At 36.8% G+C, this 27,503-nt stretch overlaps 1 protein-coding gene across 1 annotated transcript in view; it reads left to right on the forward strand.

The window, feature by feature from the left end:
* Positions 1-2,320: 2,320 nt before the first annotated feature.
* Positions 2,321-27,503, forward strand: part of LOC134794400 (5'-3' exonuclease PLD3-like) — a 73,452-nt gene continuing 48,269 nt past the window's right edge. The window contains exon 1 of the mRNA XM_063766211.1: positions 2,321-2,663. Coding sequence (XP_063622281.1) covers positions 2,400-2,663 — 264 coding nt within the window. The 5' untranslated portion in view covers positions 2,321-2,399. The remainder of the gene's footprint in view (positions 2,664-27,503) is intronic.

The raw sequence follows: 27,503 nt of genomic DNA on the forward strand, positions 1-27,503 counted from the left end.
TTAACACATATCAGTTAAAGAATAAGGATCAAAGTCAAATGGCGTTCAAACAGGTTTAATCTTCTGTCGAAAGATGGCAGTAAATGAACTGTAGCTACATAATTTACCATGACAGTAACTCTCTTCTTCAAATCCTCTTTGGTAAGTATATGAAATTTATTTATTTTTATAATTTATATAGGTAAATTAGGTACGTTTCTACTTGAAATAAAAAGTTATTTATTTTTCTCAAAATCATTTAATTTGTTAATATCTATTCTTCTAATAAGGCTTAGAATGTTTTTATACGCAAAACAATAAAGGATACAAACTTATCTAATCAAATCACTTATTCGATACTTGAAATTATCTAATAAATCCCTTTTCGCCCTTTCGCGTCAAGAAATTCAGCCTTTTAAGTGCCGCTTCGATAGCCCTGGGCATTCGATTCAAGTTCCCATTGTTATCGGGTGTACAGTTGTACAATTGGATTGCAATATGCCATGTCTGAGAGAAACGTACGTGTCAGACTATAGTCTGCATCTACCTTTTGAACGCCACAGACGGCAATTGACTTCAACGCAAAATCATGACAACGACGCCAAAGACGGCATTTGACGTCGATTGTTTTTTGATGAAAATCTACTGAAAAACACTCCACTTTTAGGTTGGCATTATTTATTCACAAAACTAAATTTTACCCCAGTGGCGTCAGTGGCACGGCAAATGGATGTGCCGTTTTTCGTTCAAAAGGTTAAAAGGTATTTAAATAAAAGTAAACAAAATCTACCCTCAAATGGCTCCTTAAGCCAGTTGAGGGTAGATGAAAACATTACACGATCAAATAATGTAGTTTAAAGTCAGGTTGTTCAGTGACAGATCCAGGCGGTTTTGTATTTGATTGGTTAACCAATAAATGTTATAACTACCCGAAAATGTACAAATTATTTGTTTACGTTTATTTAAATATCTAAAGATACAGAGTATAGTTATCGAGATGCTATGTTATTTCAATGGGATCTCGATTACACAATCTTTCAAATCTAGCTACTCTTCTCCGTTCCACGCAAAACTGCATAAATTCAATTAATTACTTAGTTAGATTTCCATATATTTTTGTACCATTTTTTGCTATGAACGATACTCAGAACGACATTATTAGTTTCAAGTTATCACTAACCGGACCATTTGGGCTTGTGCACAAATCACGCGAGGTTCGATAGGGGGAGGGGGGTCACGAAAAAATCACGATAGATCACGTTGGGGGAGGGGGGTATAAGGAAACCTCACGTGTATTTTTCTACAGTGAACGAAACTAAGAAAAAAAACCTACCACATGAGTAGATACTTTTTCTCGGTTTCGTTAAACATAAATCTTCACTCTGCACTTCAAAATAGCGAGTCTATTTAACGAAAATAGAAAAATAAACGAGGTTTTCTATATAAAATACTATTTATCTTAAAATTAGGTCGAATGAAATAATTTCAAGAAAATACACGTGAGGTTGTGTGGGGGGAGGGGGGGTAGCCAAAAACCTCACCAAATATCACCAAGGGGGAGGGGGGGTCAAAAAGTAGCCGAAAACACCTCGCGTGATTTGTGCACAACCCCTTTTCTGAAAGCACTTAATAACTGTACTCTCAACTTAAAATAACTTATACGAGTTAAATATAAAAGGGTTAGTCTTGAGCGGTTCTAACGCTAAACCGACGCGTGTACAGAATCAATTTAAAATATTAATTCAATACATGTTTTTAGAAAGCTTTTGTGATTTAAAAATAAACTGCAGTGTTACTCATGCATTAGTTGAAATAGCTTTTACATTTACATAGTCACAAAGTAAATTGAGTAGGTTTACATTTAGTTAGATATTCACAAAGTAAATTGAATTGGTAGATGGTAGATATACCGACTGCATGTAACAGATTAATTAAAATAATATATCGTTAGATTACAGTTACCCATTACGCCTCTGATGATTATAATCTTAAAGTTTGATAAAACTATTTCAATAAAAATATATAGGTATAGGCTCTTTGGTATAGGTATACATTTTTGTATATTTTTTAATCACACAAAAATTTAAACCACTTGAAACTTAATAATAAATTTTAATTTAACTATTCACTCCTGTTACCAGCCTGTTACATACCAAATGGCATCGTGTCAGCGCGCTAATATGTACCGTTTTTCTTAGCAAGAGTTTAAACTCTAAACTCTTGCTTTTAAACTTTAAAGTTGATATAGGTACAATACGTGTTTATCTTACATAGCTCGAATCAGTCCAACAGCGTGCAACAAAACTTTTTACCGCGCAAGCCCGCCTGTTTCTTACAATCCTACTACATGAGGTTGAGGCACATTGGTCTCGCCACCCGCCGCGCTCGCTCGTGCCGCCGCCGACTCGCGCGCGTAAACCATGCCTTCCTGGTGGGACTACCTTCACTTCAACCGGCAATACAACAATAAAAGAAACCTAGAAGAAGGACTCTTCCAAATCGCGTCCCAAACCTGTAACATCCTCGTCAAAGTGAACAATACAAACAATATAAACTTAACAAGAAATAATCGGAGTGACGAGTACGGTTGCGCCGGGCCCCCTGAAGGCAAAAGTTCCATGCAAATTTGCATCCCCAAGTTCAGAAAGAACTCCTTGACGGCCGGCTGTAACCCTGGACTCTCGGTAAGTGTCAGCGGTTGCCCTTGTGTGATAATATGTAATTTACAGGTAAAGAATATTTGACATGAAATCGATAGGTTTACGTACTTGGAAGGTTGAATTAAAAATAACAGTAAAGTTAATTGTTTTAGTAAAGTTTATGTCTGCGTGGATTGAATAAAATTAGACCTTATGCTTAAAGTAGGAAGAGCGGTAAAATCAGGATAATTAAAACAAATAAACATCGCAAGTTTTGGAAACTTGTTTGCTTACCTGTTTTTTATATATTTCAGCAAATATGTTTCTAATACGAAATGAATAAATAAAGTTTTATGTTTTTATTATTAACTTTTAATGAAGTGAAATGTAAGTAACTTTAAATTGTAAATATTAGTACTTATATACTTAGTTAATTTTGACTAAGCTTACACAACTTTATTGATAAGGTACCTAATAATGACTAGTTTAATACAAATAGTGAATAGATTCAGGCGTTACTTTACGTTTTGTTAAGTTTAATCCTGTTATTCCGGCGCAGATAAAAATCCGTTAAAATTATGTATTTTGTAGCTAGGTGCCAGATCGATTCATACATAAACATTTTATATATTATTCATCAGACTTAACTAACTACCTTTTTGTGCCTAATAATTAATAAAGTTCGTGTAATATCAACCCTTTTACTTCTTCACACATGAAATGACTAGCTTCTTACACTATGCAGAGTTGATTTGTATCTAATAAATATTTCCTTTCAACTGAGGGCAAATATGAATGGCTTCCAAAGTATTAAGCTTTTATGTTTTTTTTCTAGTTTTTTTTCGTAATGATTTTCTAAAACCTTAATAGTTAACTATATACATTTCCTATTATCCTGGTTAAGAGACTTGGCACATTCTCCTCATTATTTTACATACAAAGGCTTTCATTATTAATTAATGATTCAAGAACCCCGACTGTTTAAAGTATTTAAACGAAAACTTTTAAAGTTAACTAATAACATACACGACTATCTAATATGATATGTGAAAAAAATAACGCAAAAAGAAAAAAAAATGAATTACTGCATTAAAAATGTAACATCGAATGACTATTATATCAGGACGCTTCACTCACTCGCCGCTGCCGCTGCATTACAAACAAAACGTCTATATATTGCTGACCTGTCCTTCAGTTTAAAAGATGCACTCATAGCCGTGCATCACTTTTCGCGCCGCGTCCGTCCACGAACCGCCACGCACGTACAAATTGCCAAAGACTGGCAAAAAGTGAACAGCGACACACAAATAACAAGCTGATTCGGTTTGAGGTGAGTTTGTAAACTTAGTTTCGCATTTTATCGCGATGCGACCGTCCGTTTATCGATTTTGAACTCAAAGACGGTCGAAGTCACCGTTGCTAACCTTGTTCCGATTATTTTATGTTTTATGCGTTAGTGTTTTGGGGTTTTACTCATTAATCGTTACGTGTGAATATTTAATGGTGATAACTGATAAGCGATCGCCGACGCATTTGATTCTTATAGCCATTGTCCTAATTCAGGAGTTGATAGCTGCTTTGTTTCTCTGACACACATTAGCTCGAATTACTAGTACAAGGCCCTGTACTTAGATATATTTATGTAGTTGTACAGGATGCTATTCTTTCCTCATCAGACACTTAAGTAGACCGTTCTGCAGGGCTATCTTTTAATGGTAAAGCTTTTTATTTTAAGTAGGTACCTATCTGCCTAGAGTCTTCCTTGAACACAATATTTACCTAGGTAAATATTTCTACAGACAGTGCTATTAGGAGCAACTGGTAAATGTACGATATATTTGGCTACTTTGGACGTAACTATCTATTATGCTGACTATAACCTAATGATCATTTTACGAGACACTACGGCGCGGCTTGGTTTCATAGCTTATTGCTACATTGTGTTATATAAGTTATATTCTGTATGCAAAAATTTAGTTAGGTAATTAAGTAAATTTAACTAAATTTAGTCTCAAAGCTATTTATTACCCGAAAACTATTAAGCAGTTGCGCCTTTTACTCCAGTCATTTTACGAACCGTCCTTGGTAATGTCAGAAACACACTTAACTAACCATTGGCAGTCCTCGTTGTAATAAATTTAACGACATAGGAATGAAATGTTCTTTTATGCCAATAACATAGTGAACTTCGCATGCACGGCCATTAGAGTTTGCCCTTGAGACAAGCACTTTCTTTGGCATAAAAATTTAATGTACATATGTAGTTTTAAACGAAAATGATCCAATCCCATAAAATTAAGTGGCTAAAATTAGGTAGGCACTTTCTGGCTTTGTTTATTAGGTTCCAATTACAAAATTTGTTTTGTTTGATTGGATTATTTAAATTAGGTACTAGCGACCCGCCCCGGCTTCGCACGGGTTAACAAATTATACACCTAAACCTTCCTCTAGAATCACTCTACTGACAGGTGAAAACCGCACGAAAATCCGTTCAGTAGTTTTTGAGTTTATGGGCATTTTCATTTAACTTGTACTTTAAAGCGCGACTTAAGTCGTGTTTCAGTAACGTCTAGCCGTTACATTCCTGACAAAATGTATGGGATTTGACATTGACCGTCAGTTTTGTAACGATTGCTAACCGGCCGTTAAAGGTGTTCAATTAAGTGAAAATGCCCTTATCGCAAACAAACATACAAACACACAAACAGACAGACGCGGCAGTGGCGTAGCTAGCATGGGTGGCACCCGGGGCGGAAATTGTGGGTGTCACCCCAAAATTCAATCAAATTTTTTAAATATAATTATTTAAAAAAGTAATAGTAATTTATTTTTAATATTCCATAGCTCACAATTATACTCTATTGCTTTAATTTTGGATTCCATGAACTCTTAATAGTCCACCCCTGGCGGGTGTTGCCTCTGCGCGCGTTCTAATATAACACGGGCAAGGACAGCATCCGCTCGGTGTAACCCACATTTCATAAGTGTCAAAAGGTCATCTATGTGTTGGCCTGGGCTCCGCGCACGCCTCCTAAAGGTCCAAGTCATCATTGTCCCGTGAAAGATATACAAATATTTTTTTATTAAAAAAAAATTAAAATCTTTTTTTGCCGAGTGCGAGATTTGGAAAAGGTTCTGTGAAATCCCAATTCACAATGAATTTCAAATAGTCTAGAGTGGTCCGGAGTCACCCAATTAAAAACAGTGACATAGTTTCTCAATTACAGAAATAATCACATAATAAAAAAAAACCTTTCTTAATAAAAAAAAACCTACGAGGCGCCAACATATTATTGTTACATACCAGGTACCCACGAGGAACCCGAGAGATTTTAACCAAACATTTCTGAGATTGAACATTGCCTTTCGATTTCTTGTACGTGTTTAACACTGTCACCAAAAAATCATTTTAACTTTTTTTTGTCAATGGGATTGGCCGGTGGAACTTTTTAGCAGATGGCACCATCATAGCTTGCTCTGTCAATCCCTAGAATTGTGTCAAATTTTTGTTTTTTTTTATACCCTGGATGCCAGCCCTTTAAGCCAAATCTCATAGAAAAAGGGGCAAGCTATAATGGTGCCATATATGCAAACCAATGCTATTTGTAAAACTATCACTCAAAAATAATTTTAACTTTTTTTGTAACACCTAGTTTTTGTAAAGTGTACCTTGTTGTCACTTTTTTACGTGTAGGTACCCCACAAATATCCAAATATCATTATTGATATAATTGACAAGTGATTGAAAGTGACAAGTACACTTACAAAAACTAGGTTTTACAATTATTGTTACTTAGTGCAATAATTGTAAAATAAAAAATAAATAATAAATAAATAAAATAAAAATGTTATTTATTTAGATATGAACCCATTACATTACAATAATAATTACATGCTAAATATTATTTATAAATTAAAGCTATAACTTAAAAAGTAGGTACTAATTAAATTAAATAGGTGCAGCGGTAATCTCGCTCACACAGTACGTAGCAAGTTGTGTATACTACATTTACAATGCTGTTTGTCGATTCGCTCACTCTCCCGACAAACGACCAGTGCCTTTTACGCATTATAGCGTAAAAGTCATCTACTCTGTTCTCAGCGAACATACCAGACGCACTACACCGCCACGGTAGATGTAACATTGCACGAAACGCGTTGTTGTACTGTACTCGGAGTCTGTTGAACGATCGTTTCGTGAAATGGTACCACAGCTGACTAGTGTAGAACGCCTGGCAGTAAAACCCAGTAACAATAAAAAAATGTTTTTAGCTGGTTGGTGGTACTGGACTCTGAAACTAGGCGAATTCCAAAACAGTTTATAGGACATTTTAGTCTTTAAATATGATGAGGAATATACTGTTAAAATCTCTCGGGTTCCTCGTGGGCATGTTGTATATTATTTCCTTAATGGCGGTTGTGCAATCTGCCACAGTTTTACGAATTTGTATAAATGGCACTACTGATGTTCACCCCTGACTGATGGTCGGGTGTCACCCCTAAATGGGTGACACCCGGGGCGGGCCGCCCCCGCCGCCCCCCCTAGCTACGCCACTGAGACGCGGTGGGAGAATATGTTTTATAAGGTGTAGTGATTTTACATATTTCACATCTACCGCTTTTGATACATGTAGTACCTACAGTCAGCCTCAGAAGTGAAGAACTGCGCGCAAAAAGCATTTTCTACCAGCTTAACAAAAAGATCCCTGGTCCCTGTATCTAGAACAATTAGACTGTGACAGATACCTTAGAATTAGAACACAAAATGTAGAGATATAATATATCTATTCGTAAAATAATTCTAAGATGGCAGATACTTTTAATTAGAGCGTTGATTCACCCGCTACAATCGATGCTGACTGTACAAAACGGCATTTTCATCGATTTTACAAAATTGATACAGTCAGGCGAGGTGGTCAAAATGATCTTGACGCGACTTCATTGTTAAAAGAATATGAGCGCGTCAAGGTAATTTTAAACACCTGGCCCGCATAGCAATTTCTGCTGCTGACTGTACAAGCATTTCGGAAGTTAACTCTCAATTTATGACAATTACGGTGTTGACTGACTAAATTTAATATAATCGGACCGCCGGGCTCGACATTAGATGCCCAATATGGCTATCGAAGTTATGAACATCATCAAATTAACACTCCATATTTACAAAGTAATAAGATATACGCCATATTTAATTAGTCAGCCGAGCGGGTTTATTTACATCAAAGACTATTTAATTAGATAGACAAGTAAAATCTATACAAAGGTGCGTTTTTATTTATTTAAACTTTATTGCACAAAATACAAAAATAATGTACAAAAGGCGGAATTAATACCCTAATAACAATCTCTACCAGACAACCATCAATGTTAAATTTTTTTCATGGAGTGTCAATAGTCTTAGCTTTGAATTCTCTGTAAAGCGGTTCTAACGCCATATCTTAGACCGGCAGCGATAAAAAAAACCGGCCAAGTGCGAGTCGGACTCGCGCACACACGAAGGGTTCCGTGAGTTCCGTGTACCATTATCTATAAAAACGGTCACCCATCCAAGTACTGACCTCGCCCGACGTTGCTTAACTTCGGTCAAAAATCACGTTTGTCGTATGGGAGCCCCACTTAAATCTTTATTTTATTCTGTTTTTAGTATTTGTTGTTATAGCGGCAACAGAAATACATCATCTGTGAAAATTTCAGCTGACGGACGGACGGACGGACAGCGGAGTCTTAGTAATAATAGGGTCCCGTTTTACCCTTTGGGTACGGAAGTACGGAACCCTAAAAATATGGGTTTGAGGCCATTCGCAATGTCGCCATCAAAAACAAAGATGAGCAACGCTAATACAATGAACTGAGGGCCTACCGCGAACCACGTTCAACTTGTTGCCTCTCTGTCGCACTTGTAAATTCGTACGTAAGTGTGACAGGGAGGCAACACGTCGAACGTGGTTCGCGGTAGGCCCCCTGGTACTGACAGTCTGTGCTGTATTAATAGTCTCTCATTTTATTTTAAGAAACAAGATCTTGGAGATCTTATTTAAGGATGGTATTCCATCTGTTCAATATCTTGCTCGAATGTGCATTGCGTCTCACTCATTAAGCAAAATGTGAGACATAAATACATATTGGACCAATATATTGGACACATGCAGTACCATCCTAAGCAGCGCATACCTAGTTGAAAGAGGCTAGATTAACAGATTTCGATTTTAGATTTAGATATTTGTTCTCATCATCATTTCAGCCTATATACGTCCCACTGCTGGGCACAGGCCTCCTCTCATGCGCGGGAGGGCTTGTTCTCATAATATGAAATAACATTATAAACTAGTGGCTCTGTGAGCTGTAGACCTCGCGAGCAGAGCTTAAAATAACATGGTGCTAAGAGCTTTAAATACACCGTGTTTTTTTTGATTTCCGTTAATTTCAAGGGTGCATTCCTGAGCTTAAATCAAGTAACTTTCTCAAAGACACCGATGTTCTAATTAAGTCCATTTCGGAGATAATCCATAATTTATTTTTTTACTATAAGGCCTCTACAAGCGTGTACACTTGCCTTAGGGCCGGCTTACATATTGATTAGTGTTTAGAATGAGTTCATACATTTGCTACTAAACTTAAGTACAATCTCGGTCGATTGATGTACGAAATGACATTGATATGTCACAGATTTCAATTGTTTGGTTGAGTTAAATGTAATGCCCGTGTTACAACAACGCTATATGCTACATTTAATTACTTTTTAAACAAAAAAAAAAACAAAAAAGAAAACAAATTTTTTTTTTTTTTTTTTAAATTAACTATGCCATTTAGTTCTTATAAACGTACTTAACTATACCCCGAAGTTAACGGAATTCAATAAAAACACGGTGTATAGTAAATTAAAGAAAAACAATACGAAATTGATGTGTAAAAAAATACAAAAAGTTATAATATATCTATCCTCCGTGGTATACACCGGAAATTATCAGGTATATTCAGAGCAAATACTTTCACCTAAAAAAATACAAACAAACGGGAAAATTGTTTAACAGAGAGCTCTATAGATACTACAGGGGGCATGTCAAAATGTTAATCAAAGTTGCATATGGACGATACCTCGATAACATTGAGCGAGATATTATTAATGAGCCAAATAAATTCTGGAGTTATGTTAGGAACAAAAGGAGGGATAGACGCGAAAGTACCTATTCGTATAAAGGTAAAATCGTGGTCGGGCAGGAGGCAGCAGAAGCGTTTGCAGAATATTTTAGCTCTGTGTTCCACAGTGAGGCACCGCGCTTAGACGCCGAGGAGGCGGCGCGCTGTGGCGCGACGGAGGCTGATGCGACGCGTGTGGCTGTCGACAGCGTGGACGCGCGGGAGCTGCGCCGCGCGGTCAGGGCTCTTAGGGCACGGTCTGCCTCGGGTCCGGACGGGGTGCCGACCTTCTTAGTCCGCGATTGTATTAGTGTTTTGGAGCAACCGCTTCTCTATATATTTAATCTGGCACTACAGCACTCTACCTACCCTTCTTGCTGGAAAATCACCAGAGTAACACCTGTACCCAAGAACAGTGTCGGTTCCGATGTGAGTAACTATCGGCCCATTGCGGTGCTGTCAGTTTTTGGCAAGGTCTTCGAAACCGTTGTCAACAATAGAATCAAAAATCAAACGGCCGCTCAACTTGATGACGCTCAACATGGCTTTAGGACTGGTAGATCAACCACAACAAATCACATCTGCTTTATAGATTATGTGAATACAGCCATGGATCACTGGTCCCAGGTAGACGCGGCCTATTTTGATTTCAAAAAAGCGTTCGATTTGGTTGACAATGACGTTTTGCTACAGAAGTTAGCTGGGTTCGGATTCACGCCTAAGCTGACAAATTTTTTTGCAGATTACCTACGTGGTCGTAGTCAGTACGTAGCATTGTCCGGATATCAGTCCCAGCCATATTACACCCGATCAGGTGTTAGTCAGGGCAGCACGTTGGGACCGACTCTGTTTCTACTGATGATCAACGATCTACCGAAGGTCGTCAGAAACTCTAGGTGCCTATTATTTGCAGATGATCTCAAGCTCTTCCTGCAGATTGGTGAACGGGATGACTGTGCCAAACTGCAGAAAGATATTGAGGCTGTGGTAGATTGGAGTGATGCTAACAAACTGCAATTTAACGCATCTAAGTGTAAAACCGTCACTTTTACTAGCGCTCGTTCACCAGTGTACGCTGCATACCATCTTCGAGACGTTCCGCTTGAAAGAGTCAGTGAAATATCTGATTTGGGACTCAAACTGGATGTGGAGCTGGACTTCCGTACACATATAACACAGACGTGTAAAGCCGCTACGAAAACGCTCGGGTTCATAATGAGGGTATCCGCGCAGTTTAAAAACATCAGGGTAGCGATATTGTTGTACAATGCTTACGTCCGGAGCAAGTTAGAGTTTGGAGCCATAGCGTGTGGGACCCCAGGGAGGAAAAATACCAGTTAATGGTGGAGAGAGTCCAAAGACGATTCGCCCGATACCTGTACAAGAGGCAGTATGGATACTACCCTCTCCTGTATCCTTCGCTTTTCGTCTCGGGTATGGTGGGGCTTCATACGCTGGAGCTCAGGCGGAAACTGTTGTTGTTGTTACACTACTATGGAGTAATAAACAACACAGTAAATAATCCGAGTGTACTGGCTCGACTAGGCCTGTTTTTCCCGGTGTGGCGTCCCTGTCCCCCGGGCCTGAGCGCGCTGCCCGCGCGGCGCCCGGCGCGCCTATTCGCGGGGTGCCCCGCGCGCACCCGCCGCGCCGCTAACTCGCCCACGGCTCGGGCTTTAGAGCTTCTTAATGTCTTGTCCAAGTTTGCCCCGCAGATCGACATATTCGCGGATAGTGTTGGTAGTTTTGGCAAAGAGCTCTCAGTATTCCTGAGTCGTTATCTGACCAAAAAATGTGTGACATGAAAAATTTTATATTTTTTTTTTTTTTTTAAATAATGTTGTTTTCTTCAAGGATGAGTAACATTTGTTAATTTTAATTTAATGAAAAAATGGATGAAGAAGAAGTGTATAGATAGTTTGTAAGCGATTTAGTGCATCTGTTATGCTTATGAATGTCTAATAAATAAACAATTAAATATGCGTAAATAATATCCCAGCATACAATTACTGGGGATCGAACCCAGACCCTCTGTGCAAACAGAAAAAGCGAACGTTTACAAACTGAGCCAAATAGTTCTTAGATGGGTTGACGAAATTTAGCTACTCCTTCTCAAATTAAAATTAGTTAAAATTAAATATCTAAATACCGCCTAAACCAGCGATAATTTTTTTCTGCATTTTTTGCTATTAACTCTGTAAACATGTCTCAAAAAGAAAAAAGTCTTATGATATCGATACGACTATTTGTTTAGGCGCCAGGTATCACGACTCCGCCATTTTTAAAAATTTCCAAAAACCGGATTGACAAAAAAATTTTATTTAGTCATAAAATTCGGTCACAAAATTTCACGAGAATCGGTTAAGAATTGCGACCTGTAGAGGAGAACATCCGGACATACGAAAGCAAAATGCCCGAGTCAAAACGTAGACCTTCGCTTCGCTTCGGTCAATTATGCTAGAATTAATATTATGATCGTCATTCATATTTACATAATATTATTTAATTAGATACAAATTAAAAAATGTCTTATAAATAATCATTCTTATGTCAGCAATTTTATCCATTCATGTCAAAACAAAATTCGGGAATAACTAAGTACGAGTATCTATTAATTATCGTCATGTTCTAAATAAAAACTAGGTACACATTACGTTATACATAAATCAATTAATGAGAACATGCATGCTATTCCATGCACTTATAGTGTTCCTCAAGTAAATAGAGCCTGAACTAATTTAGCGAAGGTTCCAGACGTTGTAGGTAAATATAGCTTGTTTTGCTTGTTCACTGATACAATGGTAAAATAGAGTCTTGAACTCAGTGTTTATGTTTGTTAAGTTTATGCTGGGGAAGTTATCAAGTTTGAGGCAAACATTCGGTCAAACGCGTAGTATGGTTAGCGAAATTCACTTACGTGGGCGGGTCGCTAGTTTAGACTAGCAACCCGCCCCGGCTTCGCACGGGTTAACAAATTATACACCTATACCTTCCTCAAGAATCACTCTATTGATAGGTGAAAACCGCATGAAAATCCGTGCAGTAGTTTTTGAGTTTATCGCGAACAAACATACAAACACACAAACAGACAGACGCGGCGGGGGACTTTGTTTTATAAGGTGTAGTGATAAAACATCATTATTAATTCATTACCTATGATAACTAATATATACCTACTTAAAACTGCCCGGAGAAAAGTACAGTCGGCAATAGACAGACTAATAGCAGTAATAATACCTTAACTTTCGGGAACAGCCGGCTTAGCCAAGGTGACATTGTTATCTTATCGCTTCGACAACGAAACGCTTTGTGTCTCTCTATCACTCTTCCATATTAGAGCGACAGTGACAGTTGCGTTTCGATCTCTACGGAGCATAAGCGATTGGCAAGTTGGCTACGCGGCCAGGGGCTGTAGCCAAGTTGACAAACGTAGGTATATATCGACAACCGCTAATCGCGCCAAAAATGACGCGATCCTATCCATACATTATTTAACTTTAGTTGGGCATTTTCTTTAAACGATTGTCACTTACAGGCCATATTTAGGTATTTACTTTATCGTGCTTTTCGTCCGTACTTGTCCAATGTCCATACGTGTATTGGCGCGGATGAGATATAAAATATTATATAATTCAAATATCATTCTGATGTCAGTGTACGTTCGAATTGGCTTGTGATCTGGGCTCCCTTTTTTATATGCAAGTATACCATCTGCTATGTTTTTCATGGTCAGGTTTCAGTCACGAGTTCTGCTCTCTCTATAACACAAAGCCTCGCCAGCGGTAAAGCCCGTAATTAAGGCTTTATACCGCCGACTTACAACACCGCCGCTGCCGCTGCCTACGCGAGCCTTTTTACAAAATTCGCGTGTAAACTTAGACGTTGGACCTTTTCTCTAATTAAGAAAAGCTTTTTCTCTTGGAAACTTTAGAAGGCCTAGACAATTAATTATTGAAAGGTTGTTAAGGGGCCCACTGATTAGCAGTCCGCCGGACGGTATCGGCCTGTCAGTTAGAACAAAAATTTGACAGTTCCGAACAACTGACAGGCCGATACCGTCCGGCGGACTGTTAATCAGTGGGCCCCTTTATAAATACCTAGGTAAAAGTTTAAAAAAAAACCGGGCAAGTGCGAGTCGGACTCGCGCATGAAGGGTTCCGTACCATAATGCAAAAAAAAAAACGAAAACAAAAAGCAAAAAAAAAAACGGTCACCCATCCAAGTACTGACCACTCCCGACGTTGCTTAACTTTGGTCAAAAATCACGTTTGTTGTATGGGAGACCCATTTAAATCTTTATTTTATTCTGTTTTTAGTATTTGTTGTTATAGCGGCAACAGAAATACATCATCTGTGAAAATTTCAACTGTCTAGCTATCACGGTTCGTGAGATACAGCCTGGTGACAGACGGACGGACAGACGGACGGACGGACGGACGGACAGCGAAGTCTTAGTAATAGGGTCCCGTTTTACCCTTTGGGTACGGAACCCTAAAAAGTTTAAAATTCTGACGCCTATCGTTTGGTAACGGTGACGTATATCATTCAATTGGGAATATTGGGACGAATCTGAAATGATTAAGTATACAAAATAACTATTAAAATACGTAAGTAAAAGAAAGAAGAGTCTTACAAACGGATATATAATCAAAACACATTAATCTTCTGTTTTAAAAACATTACGGTTGAAAAAATATATGAATCCTCTTTCGGGTAAATAAATTAAATTGATTAGGCACATCACTTCTGTCACTTTATTATCATTGTTGGAGTTTATTTATCAGAACTAATAAATATTACCTTTATCTAAAATGGCGTCAGATTGTAGTGTGCTACATAATTTATCAGTACCAAAAAATATTTATTGCTTACCTATACTATACTGGATGGCCCAAAAATATAAAATATGTTGAAAATGATGGAAATGATTGAGTTTTAATTTTTAATGAAATTTTGTAAAAGTAAGAAAATATTCCTAAACAAATTTTGTCAACGTATTTTAAGACCAGCCTGTAGTATCCTATATAAAGCTTTTACATATCACTTACCATCTACTCGTTTTCCTTCTCAATAAAGACGTGAAACCTATACAATGCAAGTTCAATCATGACTTCCTAGACTTTGAAAGTAGGTAATCGTATTAGGGTACCTACGTGGGCGTGGATTTATGTCGGCTTAAATAAGCATCACGCAATTGTACTTAGGTCTACCTTAACTGGGACCTACTTATAGGATTAACTTTATACTCAACGAAATAAGTAAATCACCTAGGGTTTGTGAAATTAATAGGCTGTTAGAAAAAGTACCTACTTACTTATTTACTATGGCCGATTTCGAAAATTGGTACAAACAAGGTAATAAACAAGATAATTTCTTTTAAAATAGATCAATAATAAATTCTAGATTTCTTAACACCTGTTTTCTCAACATTTCTGTAGGTGCTACATACGTAGACTATTCCAGTAATGAGTAATGGTGCTGGATATCTTACCTTCCAATATTGTCAGGATACCTACTCGTACCATTAAACGCCACTGTTACTCAAATACTCAGCTACATTACAGTGCAATAATCTTTTTAAACTATTTAAGAAACCCGCAAGTCAGAAGAATGATGAAACGTTCCGAGTGACACAAGTAGGCCAAGCAGTGATCGATGTGTCCATTTTGTTTAGGCGCAGCTTTTAAACCGCGACAATACAACGTGATACAACTTAGTGCCTATCGGCGCCATTGTTGGCTCGCTTTGGAACTCATTGCTAGTGAAGTGACATTTCGAAGAATTCGCAATATTGTTTCCGGGAACATATTATTGTAATCTTAATGCCAGAGTTCGACATTTTTGCGGCCAGAAAACTGACGCAATTTTCAAAATACTTTTTACAATTTATAGTTCTACAACCTATCTCAGGCGGCTTGTAAAGAAATTGCGCGATAATTTTCTAGTAGAAGGTAGCTGAAATTTAAGACTAAAACTAGGTAATAGTTTAATAGGTATAATAAAAATAATACTGATCCGCTGGCCGTAGGTAGCTGAACATGCCTGAGTTAAACGGTAGACCTATAAAAGAAATGGGACAATTAGACTAGCAATTGCTCACTACACAGGATGCTTGGACCTTTATGACAGGATTTAGTATACAGCTTATGGTTTAATTTTGCCGTAAACTGTAAGTTCTTAATACTATTGAACAAAAAATGGGTCCTTTCATTCATGGTTCTGAACCTGGAATTCGGAAGACGGAAGCTAACCTGTCAGTTGGGTCTAATTCGATTCCAGTACATATGTGCAAACTGCGTTGAGCTTTTGACGTTTACCTCATTTTTATTACACAGAAAATATAGATTTTTTCCATATTGGTAATTAACCTAAAGATAGAATACATTTCCTTGCTCAGGGAATATTTCCAGTACCGCGAAAAATACCTTTGTACCTATATTCTCGCTGCACGTTACGAGTACCAATGGCGCTATCCACTCTATGGAAACTTAGTCAAGGTCGAAGCAAGTTCGCTTCAGTTGTCCAAATGGGTGTCAATTATTGTAAGGCGTGGCCTTGATCGTGACATTTAAACAATAAAGGTAATGAAGAAGTTGTAAATGTAGACACAAGTTGAGCAATTAGAAATAACTTAAGGTTTCTTGGATCAAGTTTCGGTGATAATAGATATTTATTATCCAACATGCCTACTCGTACAATCGTACTAGTCGAAATTAAATAATAGAAAATATTTTTTTCTTTGGATTTCTCAAATTCCGTATAATGGACTGGCTAATTGTCCGCGTAGCTAATGATTTTTGTCTGTTTAGTTTCGGAGTAACATTCTTTAAGTGTCATGAAAATATTCTTAGACCTGTGTGAGAAATGTAACTATAGGAACCGTGCGCGTTGGAGGGTCTGCCATCTTGTGGCCTGAATCGGAAACATATGTGCACAAGTACATTGTCAAAGCAAGTGCTACTATCTACCGTGCTTGTCGGTACGTTTCCTTGTGCATAGTAGGTTCTGCCATCTTGTGGGCTACATTCGGAAGCATAAACGACACATTTACGCCTCGCGCCAAAAATCTGACGGCTCCTATGCTGCCCCCTATAGTTCATGCACGGGGCCTATATCTCATTGCTTGCAGTGAGCTAAATGCGCTTTTGGACATTGTTTACGACCGCTATAGTCTGCTGTAGAGGAGGATTCTTCACTCGTCCCGAGTCTTGCCACTTGCCTGTTACGGCTCGTGGCAAGATATCTCGGTACTCGTGAAGTAATGACATACTTTCCGCACTAGCTTCGAAATGTACTATTATCCTTGATAACCTTCGAATTCGTGTGGGGGATCACGCCGAAGTTATACGTTGATGTTCAAATACGTTTCAAAGGAAAGACAAATGAATATCATTATCTTTATACCTTTTTTCATGAATGGCTCTTATCTTTAACGCTATACAAAATCTCAATACGAAGAGATGATATCATTTCCATTAAGAATTCCATTAACGTAGCATTAATTAGGAGAAAAAGGGAATTTTAGGAAAGCGCTTTTAAAAGCTTTCATGGAAAATATCACTTTAAGAGTGTCGTTAAAGTATTCGCAGAAATTACGTTGCACGTTGCTCTTTTATTTTATTTTTATTTTATTTTATCCGGCACATAATAAAATTACACGACAGAAACTCCTCTTTGAGAGTAAAGCCATTGGATTATTATAATAAACTTTATATTAATATTCTATACATACTAACAATATACATTTAATTACAGTAAAACGTATTTACAGTAAAGTGCCTGCAATCACTCAAGCTTCATAAGTTAGGTACCTATACTCTTTACACATAGGTGTATTTTATTGTATCTAGGTACCTAGGTACTCAACTCATGCTTCCTAAATTTAATATTTGTGTTGTGTAATTTGTGTAGGTAGGTACCTACTAAACCTACGCTTTTATTTACTCCGACGTAAATGTATTTATATCCGTGTCAAAGAAAGGGGCTCGGAAAATAGAGATTCCCAGAACGCATGTCGCATAAATTAAATTATACCAGCACTGGCAGCACTACGTATGTACAATTGTAAAGCGAGCAATACTATTAGCTTAGCATCTTTGCATATAAATTTCAATGTAGGGGGGTGGGGGGTTCCATTTCTTTGCAGCTGACTACATCATTCAATTCAAATAACAATAAAAAATCACTCTTGTCGAGACTCATTATCTGGCGTATACAAGCTTTTATTCGAAAAAAACCTAATCTAATGACGTCTGTTTGGGTTCGGCTCTGATGTTGTGTTCTTAATTACACAGCTTTTCCTTACTTATGTACGACCAAAGACATATGTAACTCCGTATAAGATGAATAAAGTCTAAGAAAAAAACGTGCCTCGGAAATCAAGAAAAAGTCATTCTCGGATAGATGGCGCACACACCTTTGGCCTATGGTCGGCTAGATGGCGTTGACGACACCGTTTTATATTTAACAATTTTAACACATAGGTATCAGTGAATGAACATGGGTCAAAATTATATAAAAATAATAAAATCATTTATCCATATATATAAATTTTTTCGATAGTTTTATACGTTTTCATTTTGAATTTTAGTCGTGTGTCGATAGATGTCAGTAAATTTACTGTGACAACAAAATTTACTATGACAGGACCCCTCTATACTATCTATTCTCTTTGGTACGACTAAGTGTATCCGCAATTTGATACACCTGATCCTTACATGCGGGGCTCACATAACTACTGCAAGATTATGTCTTCTTAGCCGTGTTCCAAAGAATTTACAATATGTTATCGTAGAATACACTCACGTGCCGATTAGAACTTTAAGATACGTCAATTAATAGATCTAGAAACGATATGGATTAGATATCTCAGTGTCAAATGTTACGTTTATTCAAAAAACCTAGAACCTGTGTACTTAGAGTTAGACCAACAGAAGTCTGCAACGATTTTGATAGCACACGCAGTGCAAGTGTTATTTATACGTTATGATTTAATAGAAGTTTGATGATTTTGTGCTATCAAAATCGTTGCAGACTTCTCTTGGTGTAACTATAATTATTTTCGAGTAGCTAATGTCGTAAAATATTGTTTTCATTTATCCATGTTATGTTTATGGGCAATGTTAAGACAATAGGTCTATAATATTTCTGTTGATATTAGAATAAATGTGAGTTGAATTTTACTTGAAGAAACAATCCGCCGGATTCGAACTTTAAGATACGTCAATTAAAGATCTAGAAACGATATGGATTAGATTTGTCAGTGTCAAATGTGACGTTTCTTAAAACAAAAACGTCACTTTTGACACTGACACATCTAACCCATATCGTTTCTAGATCTATTAATTGACATATCTTAAAGTTCGAATCGAGCAGAATGGACAAGTTTATAACAATGCCCATTTAAATATTAGTCTCCTATTACATTGAATGATCGCCTAATTTCTTCAGTTACTCGTAATCGTGCGATCGCGTGCTACGCTTTATTAAGCCTAAGCGAATTTTACAGCTTTCGCTATAATAAATTAAAATGTTATGCAATCGTTGGGCGGCAACAAATTAAATGTTCAGTTAATTAGCAAACATAACTTGCATTAGTAACAGTTATCGTAAATTACTACGGCGCCAGAATGCGTTATTATACAAACGTATAGTCCAGGGATGTTGCGAACATCCGCATCCGCAACCGCGGAACTTCCGCATTATTTTCAACATCCGCATCCGCATAAAATCGATACGGAGCTTATGCGGATGCGGATGTCGAACAAGCCGGTACAGGAACGTCTTAGCGGCGGCGTAAGTGCTAGGTAAATTCGTCATTACCTATAACGAAATCATCTAGATCCAGAAAAGTCGGCCAAGTTACTGTTTATTAAATATACCGCACCTATATTCTTGCTCAAATACTAAACGTTTCGTTTTGTTTTAATAAAAAAATTATAAAAATGTAATAAATATTTGACGTTTTCTAAGTACCTAATCTTGACATCCGCATCCGCGGATGTCAAAAAATCTGCATCCGCAACATCCCTGGTATAGCCCTCATTTTCCATCTGGATTTTAACATTACATACATTTCCGGATCGCGAGACTCACATTGGCAAACCTGGAGCTCGATTTAATTTAACAACTTGTTACGGTTGTGATTTTATTTTGACACGACCTTAAATATCACTCACAATGATTGGTGCATGCGAAATGAAGGGAAAGTAGAATAGAATAGAATAGAACCAAGAAGATCGTCAATCGCGCGGTCGTATCAAAACCAGTATAAGGCTACCACCAGTTTGACTCTCACATATTCGCTAGCGTGTACGTAACTTACTTTCTATCCATCGCGCTCGTTCTCGCATATTAGTTTGACTTACCATAGAAATAGTTCTACGGCTACTACGGACCATATTTCCACGGGTTCGGATCGGATTCGGATCGGACGTAGTGCGAAACCGCTCCTAAGGCATATTGAGTGAAACCTGTGTCGAAACGTCTGTAAATAAAGGTAATAAAATAAATTCGCGATAGACCCGTCTTGAGTATAAATGTGAGTTAATATGTGTTCAAAACGCGAAAGTTTTAAATGTTATACTGATAAGGCAGTCGTGCTAAGGCTAGTTCATAATCATAATAAAAATTGTATACCTCCTGGGCACCTTGTAAGCGATGGATGTGTGTTAACAGGCCCACACGCGACATTGCGAAACGATTGAATCATCTAGTGAATTTATTCTATTACCCTCTACATACAGCCGATTGTCTGCTTCTGAAGTAATTTACGTGAACATGCCATGTTATCGACCTTTAGGTTTCTTGGAACAGTTTAAAACACGTGCTGTTTACGCTGTAGGGAAACAAAGGAAACGGCAATCTGGGTCATACAAAGACGCGTTTAAAGCTAATGTAAATGACAGTGTCTCTTTTTCTTTTATTTTCAAGTTCTTCCTCGACTTATTACGATGACACGATGTGTCGAGTTTCTTCATTTTGATCTACATACGTCTTCGTCTTTCATCAATCCCTTAACTATTTTCAAAGATATCCTTATGAGCGATTGACAAGTATCGATTATACGACCCTCTCTGTAACTGTTACCTATATACACAGATAAAAAAGATATCTTAATTCAAAACGAAAAACTCTCTTGCACACGGTTGCTTAAAAGAAAATAATAAAGTCCAATAAATATGTCTTGAGTTAAAACCATCATCATTTTTTAAAGGAGAATAAAAATTGTTTAGTTTTATGTTTACACATTTTTAAAGCTAATTTTAGTGATTTGAGTTAAGATATTAATTATTCGCCGCAATAAAAAAAAGTCTTGGCAAGAGATATTGCACGCTCTTAAAAAGCGGTTTTAGCTTGAGTAACTCTTCATCAAACCAAAAATATTAACCAATTCCAAAGAAGAAGCACCAAAATTTTCCTTTGAGACTTTTAAGTTTTTAGGCAAGAGCGATTAATTCTTGGTTTGATGTTTTCAACCTACAGTCAAGAGCCAAAGCTATTTCAAAGAAGAAGCACCAAAATTTTCCTTTGAGACTTTTAAGTTTTTAGACAAGAGCGATAAATTCTTGGTTTGATGTTTTCAACCTACAGTCAAGAACCAAAGCTATTTCAAAGAAGAAGCACCAAAATTTTCCTTTGAGACTTTTAAGTTTTTAGACAAGAGCGATAGATTTTTGGTTTGATATTTTCAATATACAGTCATGAACCAAAGCTATTTCAAAGAAGAAGCACCACAATTTTGCTTTGAGAGTTTGGTTTATTTGCAAGAAGTTAATTTTAGTTGTCAAATTGCCTGCTAGATGTCGCTGTACCCTGTGTTGAAAATCCTAGATCGCGGTGTTAAGATTTTTCCGAGAAACATGACGTCTGGCCGGTACTAAATAATGTTAAGCTTTTAGAACAGTTGTACCTCTATTGAATTTATTACATTATTATTGTACTTATAGTCAATAAGAGGGCTTTTATTTTAGATTAGTTGAGCTTCGAGCAAGTTTCGAACAACAAACATTACAACTTCAACTAATCACGAGAATCATGTTGGTTTAAGAAAATTAATTCTTTTTACAAGATATACTAAATTTTGCGCTAAGAAATTTCAGCTCTAGATATAAATAATATAATATTTTACATTGAGTAACGTATTCTTGAACCAATGCTTTTTCTTGTTTTTATGGAGAAATATAATTCTCAATTCAAATATGAGTATCTGTAGCCCCAAGAAACAAAGTTTCTTGGCACAAGTTCTTTAAGTATTGCACTAAGACACTTAGGTTCAATTCAAAAACTACAATACATAAAACAAAACGCAAATGCTCTTGGTGAGAATATTCAGCTTTTTAAAGAAAAAACTTTTTGTAGCTCGGATAAAGAATTTATATTTTTGGCTTAAATAATAAACGTTGAAACATTTTATATCTTGACGCAAGAATTTTATTGCTTCCTTATATAGGAAACACAAAATATCTTGACTCAAGAGTATTTACTTGGCTGGAGAACTATTTTTTTTCTGTGTAGGCTCCTTGTCTCCCGTGGTGTCAACATTAGACGATTTCCTGGGTTTTAAAGTATTGTGTGAGTGTCTCTATCCCAAATTACCCTAAATTAAGCAAACATTATAAATAGCAAGAATCGATGGTTGCCTAGAGTGCCATCGACATCGATTAATTGTATTGATCCCCCCATTTTGGCGTCAGCTCCTTAACTTATACGCCTCCAGCGTTTCTCAATCCGCTTAACATCAGTGTCTGTCACGTCTCCCCGATACGAACGCTAGAACTATTTATCCTGCCAAAAATTTAATTTATAGGTCACAGTTATATTATAACCACAACACAAACCATCATTTTATCCCTTTCTCTCTAAACTCTTAAATCCTAAATTCCACGCCTGTTGCGAGTGAAGCAACTTTACGAATATGTATTAAACAATATTAATGTCGCATAGCACTTGAGTATCCTGTCATAGCAGTCATTTAATTATTAATGCGAAACGTCGAGAGCTACTGAAATATGAAAATATAATCTCTAAATTTTAACGCTGATTTCACATTGGTCAAGTATATTTTAACACTCAGTTGCTCTGAAATATTTAATGCCACTCTAAACGTGTCATATGTCAACGTCCTTGTGACATTGCATTGACATAAAGCCTGTTAATGGTTCATTAAAGCGTTAATAAGGTCAAACTTAACGGCGTGACGGGCTAGTGCCTACGTATGTAGGCACAGCACGTTTACAAATTGAAGTGTAAACCAATTAGTCCGAAGTAAAGATGTGCAAGATGTGGAATGTTTCCATAAACTTCTGGGAACTTTTTGTAACCTCCTATAATTGGCCTGATGACAGTAACAAAGAATCATGGAAATAATAGTTTCAAAGAAACATATGTGTTAATATGGTTCTAAAAAATGGCCCAATCTCAGGATAAACATTAGGATTACCTATTAATATATTCAATAAAATAAAAGTGCAAAATTCTCCAATCAGCCATTTTGACTGAAACGCCTATCACATGGTCTAATAAAACATGGTCTTCCATTCCCAGAGTGACACGGGCCTACGTCACAATAACATTGCCACTTTATTTCAACATAACATGTTACATGGGTACATTATACCTATGGTTAATAAGTTAAAATATTTCTTTATAATTTTATAATTTTCATTTATATGTATTTTAGCTTAATTTTTACAATAACACGTCATTTTTAATTACTCGTTAGCAATATCTTCCGATTCACGAAAGAAATTTCAGACTTTCGGGTAATTCTGTTTATACTACTGGCAACACAGGATAACGCTGTGCACATTTGACAATTCGGATCTAGATAACTTCATGCACTGACCGTCATCCTTGTCGAACGCGTGTTAATTGTTATTTCCTTCTCGCTCAGTGTCAGCAGTCGCAGTGTTTTCCAAACTTTTCACGTCGTAAGCTTGGTAATTAATGTGTAACTGTGAATTAGTTTTTTAAACGTTTGTCTTGTATAGATAAATAAAGTTTAATTTAATACATTAGATTTGTTTTATTTTACTATGTTTCTACATGAATAACTTAAAATTAATGCCGTTAAAATAATTTTCACCGTTGGTTAAAATTCTCCCACATTTCAAAGTTTGAGAACCTGTAAACAGCATGACGACGTAAGTTCGTGTCAGTTAGGTCATACGCGAATCTCGGAATGGAGTACCAGGCGGAGTATATTATTATACCATGGCCTATCAGAAGCGACCTAAGGAGTGACGTCATCAATCCATGACGTATTTCTTAGAGCAGCATAGACAATAGAGATGCAACGGATAGTTGTTTGGCCGGATACCGGATATCCGGCCTGCCCATCGGCCGAACATCCGGTATCCGGCCGCCGAATATTCGGCCGGCGGAACTATACCTACATTTCGGTATTTCAGGTGCGCATTGTGCAGGTTTTGATATATGTATTTAATCTATTTGTCCCCAATCCGCATTGGGCTAGCGTGGGGACTATAGCCCAAGCCCTCTCGCGCATGAGAGGAGGCCTGTGCCCAGCAGTGGGACGTATATAGGCTGAAATGATGATGATGATGATGAATCTATTTTTAATTTTAATTTGACCTGTTTCCTAGTGAACATTCTCGCGGACTCATTTCTAGGTTCGAAAAGAGTGCACGTGCAAATCAGTGGAATGTTTAAATTGTTTTATAATAATAAACGAGTACGATTATGACAGAGACTTTCTTAAATCCAATTTTGCTTACTCCAAAATCAACCAATGTTACTATCCGGTATCCGGCCGGATAGTAGGTAACTATCCGGTATCCGGCCGGATATTAAAATTATGACTGGATAGGCCGGATACCGGATAGTAACCGAATATCCGGTGCATCTCTAATAGACAACCTCATTGACCGTAATCCACACATCCTCACCAAAGAGTTTGGAGGTTCAAAATTTTTTTTATTTCGCCACTAAACATTTATTACGTCCAGAAAATATTATTACACAAAGTAAAGTAAATATTTATTAGTTATTAAATAAGTAAAATGCTAAATAATATGATATTTTAATTTTAATATTTTAACAAAAACTTTTTTAATTATTTGGCTGAATGGAACTATCATTGCCATGTTGGCTGTCGTAACCAGAAAAAATTAAAAAGTTAAACCGCGCTCTATCTAAATAATTATATTTTAATATCTAAATAATTCATTTTAAATTGCAACCGTGTGAGAGTTTTTGTATAAAATGAGTTATTGCGATTAATGTTTGTAATGTATTTATCATCCCTAATCATAATATATGGTGCTGAATTTACAATATCATTCGGATTCAAGGGAAAATTCGTAACTGTAAGTATGTAAACAATGTCTATCACCCTTCCACCAACTAATAAATGACGTCACAAATGGCTTGCGAGGCGTTTTCGCGCGAGGTTTAAACTAGCTATAAAAAAATGCAATTATTTATGTTAAATCTTATGAGTATAGCTGAAATATTGTGTTTTTCGGAACCAGTACAAGTGTACCGACAATAATAAAAGGGATTTCAAAATTTGTCATCAGGCCAATTCTTGTGAAATTTTTAAACAATAATCTGTAACACCCTGGATATAGGGTATATCTGGCATAGCTAAACAAAGACGAGGGTGACGAAGCTGCAACGAATCGGAAACTTTGACCAATTACGGCTGAGAGTGACGTAAAAACCTTAAGTAGATTATTGTGCAGAGTTGCCTCGAAGTTTGTTCAGGCAATATTTATTAAGAAAGTTGGTGTACAGTAGATATCCTATACTTACGTATATACATACATATACACAATATAAGCAGATTAAGGAGCCTTTTTTTATGTCTGTAACCTATTAATTTGCGGTGTTAAATAAATGCACCTATAAATATTCTTCCTTCCTTTTTTAGAACATAATTATAATATAATTCCGCGTTAATAAAGTCAGTTGTGGGGTAAAAGTAATTAGGACTCAAGGAAAAATAGAACAAGAAAAAATGTCGGAAAGGTTTGCCCAGTAATCAGATTCAGAGATTAATGCTCGACGGAAAAGGCTCTTTGTACATATATAAAAGGATATCTTCAAAGATAAGGATGTTAATTAATTATTCGAGTGCTTATTATTATATACATGTTGTCTGTGGTAATTCAATGGACAAGGGACAAGGGAGGGATATTATTAGGTACCGAGTGCTGGTATAATTACCTACCTAACGGCAAAATGTGTCCATTCCCTCATAATTAGTCCATACAAAGTAGCTCCCTGAACGCACAAGACGCAATAGAGCAATAGAGAACGCTGAAGTCATGAAGCTTTTTAAGTACCTACGTAGCCTGCGTCTTTACCTGTTTCAGCTTTGTGTGTTTGTGCAAGCACAATAAAGTTTGTAATTTGCATTTAGGTACATTATAAATGCGAAAGGTTTAAATCTGTCCGTCTGTTTATTGCCTTTTTAGGGCTAAAATATCCCCCAATACAATCTGAGAGAGGTAAGTGAAAGGATACAGACCAATTTCTACACAGCTGTAGCCGCGAGAATATCTAGTTTAAAAGTATTAATTATGAACAACTATATAAGTAGCTTGTATATTGGAGAATAATAAACAGTTCCCTAAGTTCAGGGGTCAAATATGACAATGGATCGCTTCTTCGTTCTACAACTTGAAGGCCTGAATCGATGGCCAACTGTACCATTCATGTGTAGTCAGCTATCAAAGCAACTGGCGTCTCAATAGCGTCTGGTTTGCGATGTCTATTGCTTACCGAGCGCATGGCTTTAGGTAGACCAGCAGAATTGGGATCTCTGACTACGTATAGTTGTTACGGATGGTTATTGGTAGGCTCGTATGTTTACAATCTTCATGTTTAGGGCTCAATTTCAATCAATCAATCACTTTATTTGCAATAAAACATTGTGATATTTCATAAGATTTCAAGAATAAATTATAATTATTTTGTGTGAGTTTATGGTAAGTGAGGTAGTGATTAAAAATGTGATTTGTGTTTACCCGAATATTTGTTAGACTTCCGGTTCGAGCGCCATCTTGATAGTCACGCGTCGTGATTAATTCCTTTGGTTTTTGCTCATTAATATTGTTTAAAGTGTAATATCGATAGCCTATTATACAGTAAAATAATGTGGTAGTGTGCAGTGAATGGAGAATTAATCTTGAAGCACGTTTAACCATCATTTTGGAGTCAACGGCCGGTTGTCCACGTGTTCCTTGTAAAGTCCGCTATCGCTTTACAAGAGCTAAATCACCGTACACTGTCTTGTACTAACCGTACAATATCAATCGTATTACCTTGCTACTACGACCTTGATACTGGCGAAATAGCCCCACTGGGCTGAAGCCATATTTTTAAAAGAATGAATGAATCATGGTATAATAATATACTCCGCCTGGTACTCCATTCCGAGATTCGCGTATGACCTAACTGACACGCGCCTACGTCATCATGCTGTTTACAGGTTCTCAAACTTTGAAATGTGGGAGAATTTTAACCAACGGTGAAAATTATTTTAACGGCATTAATTTTATGTTATTCATGTAGAAACATAGTAAAATAAAACAAATCTAATGTATTAAATTAAACTTTATTTATCTATACAAGACAAACGTTTAAAAAACTAATTCACAGTTACACATTAATTACCAAGCTTACGACGTGAAAAGTTTGGAAAACACTGCGACTGCTGACACTGAGCGAGAAGGAAATAACAATTATCACGCGTTCGACAAGGATGACGGTCAGGGCATG

The sequence above is a fragment of the Cydia splendana genome, chromosome 10 (assembly GCF_910591565.1).
Source record: "Cydia splendana chromosome 10, ilCydSple1.2, whole genome shotgun sequence".
Taxonomy (NCBI): Eukaryota; Metazoa; Arthropoda; class Insecta; order Lepidoptera; family Tortricidae; genus Cydia; species Cydia splendana.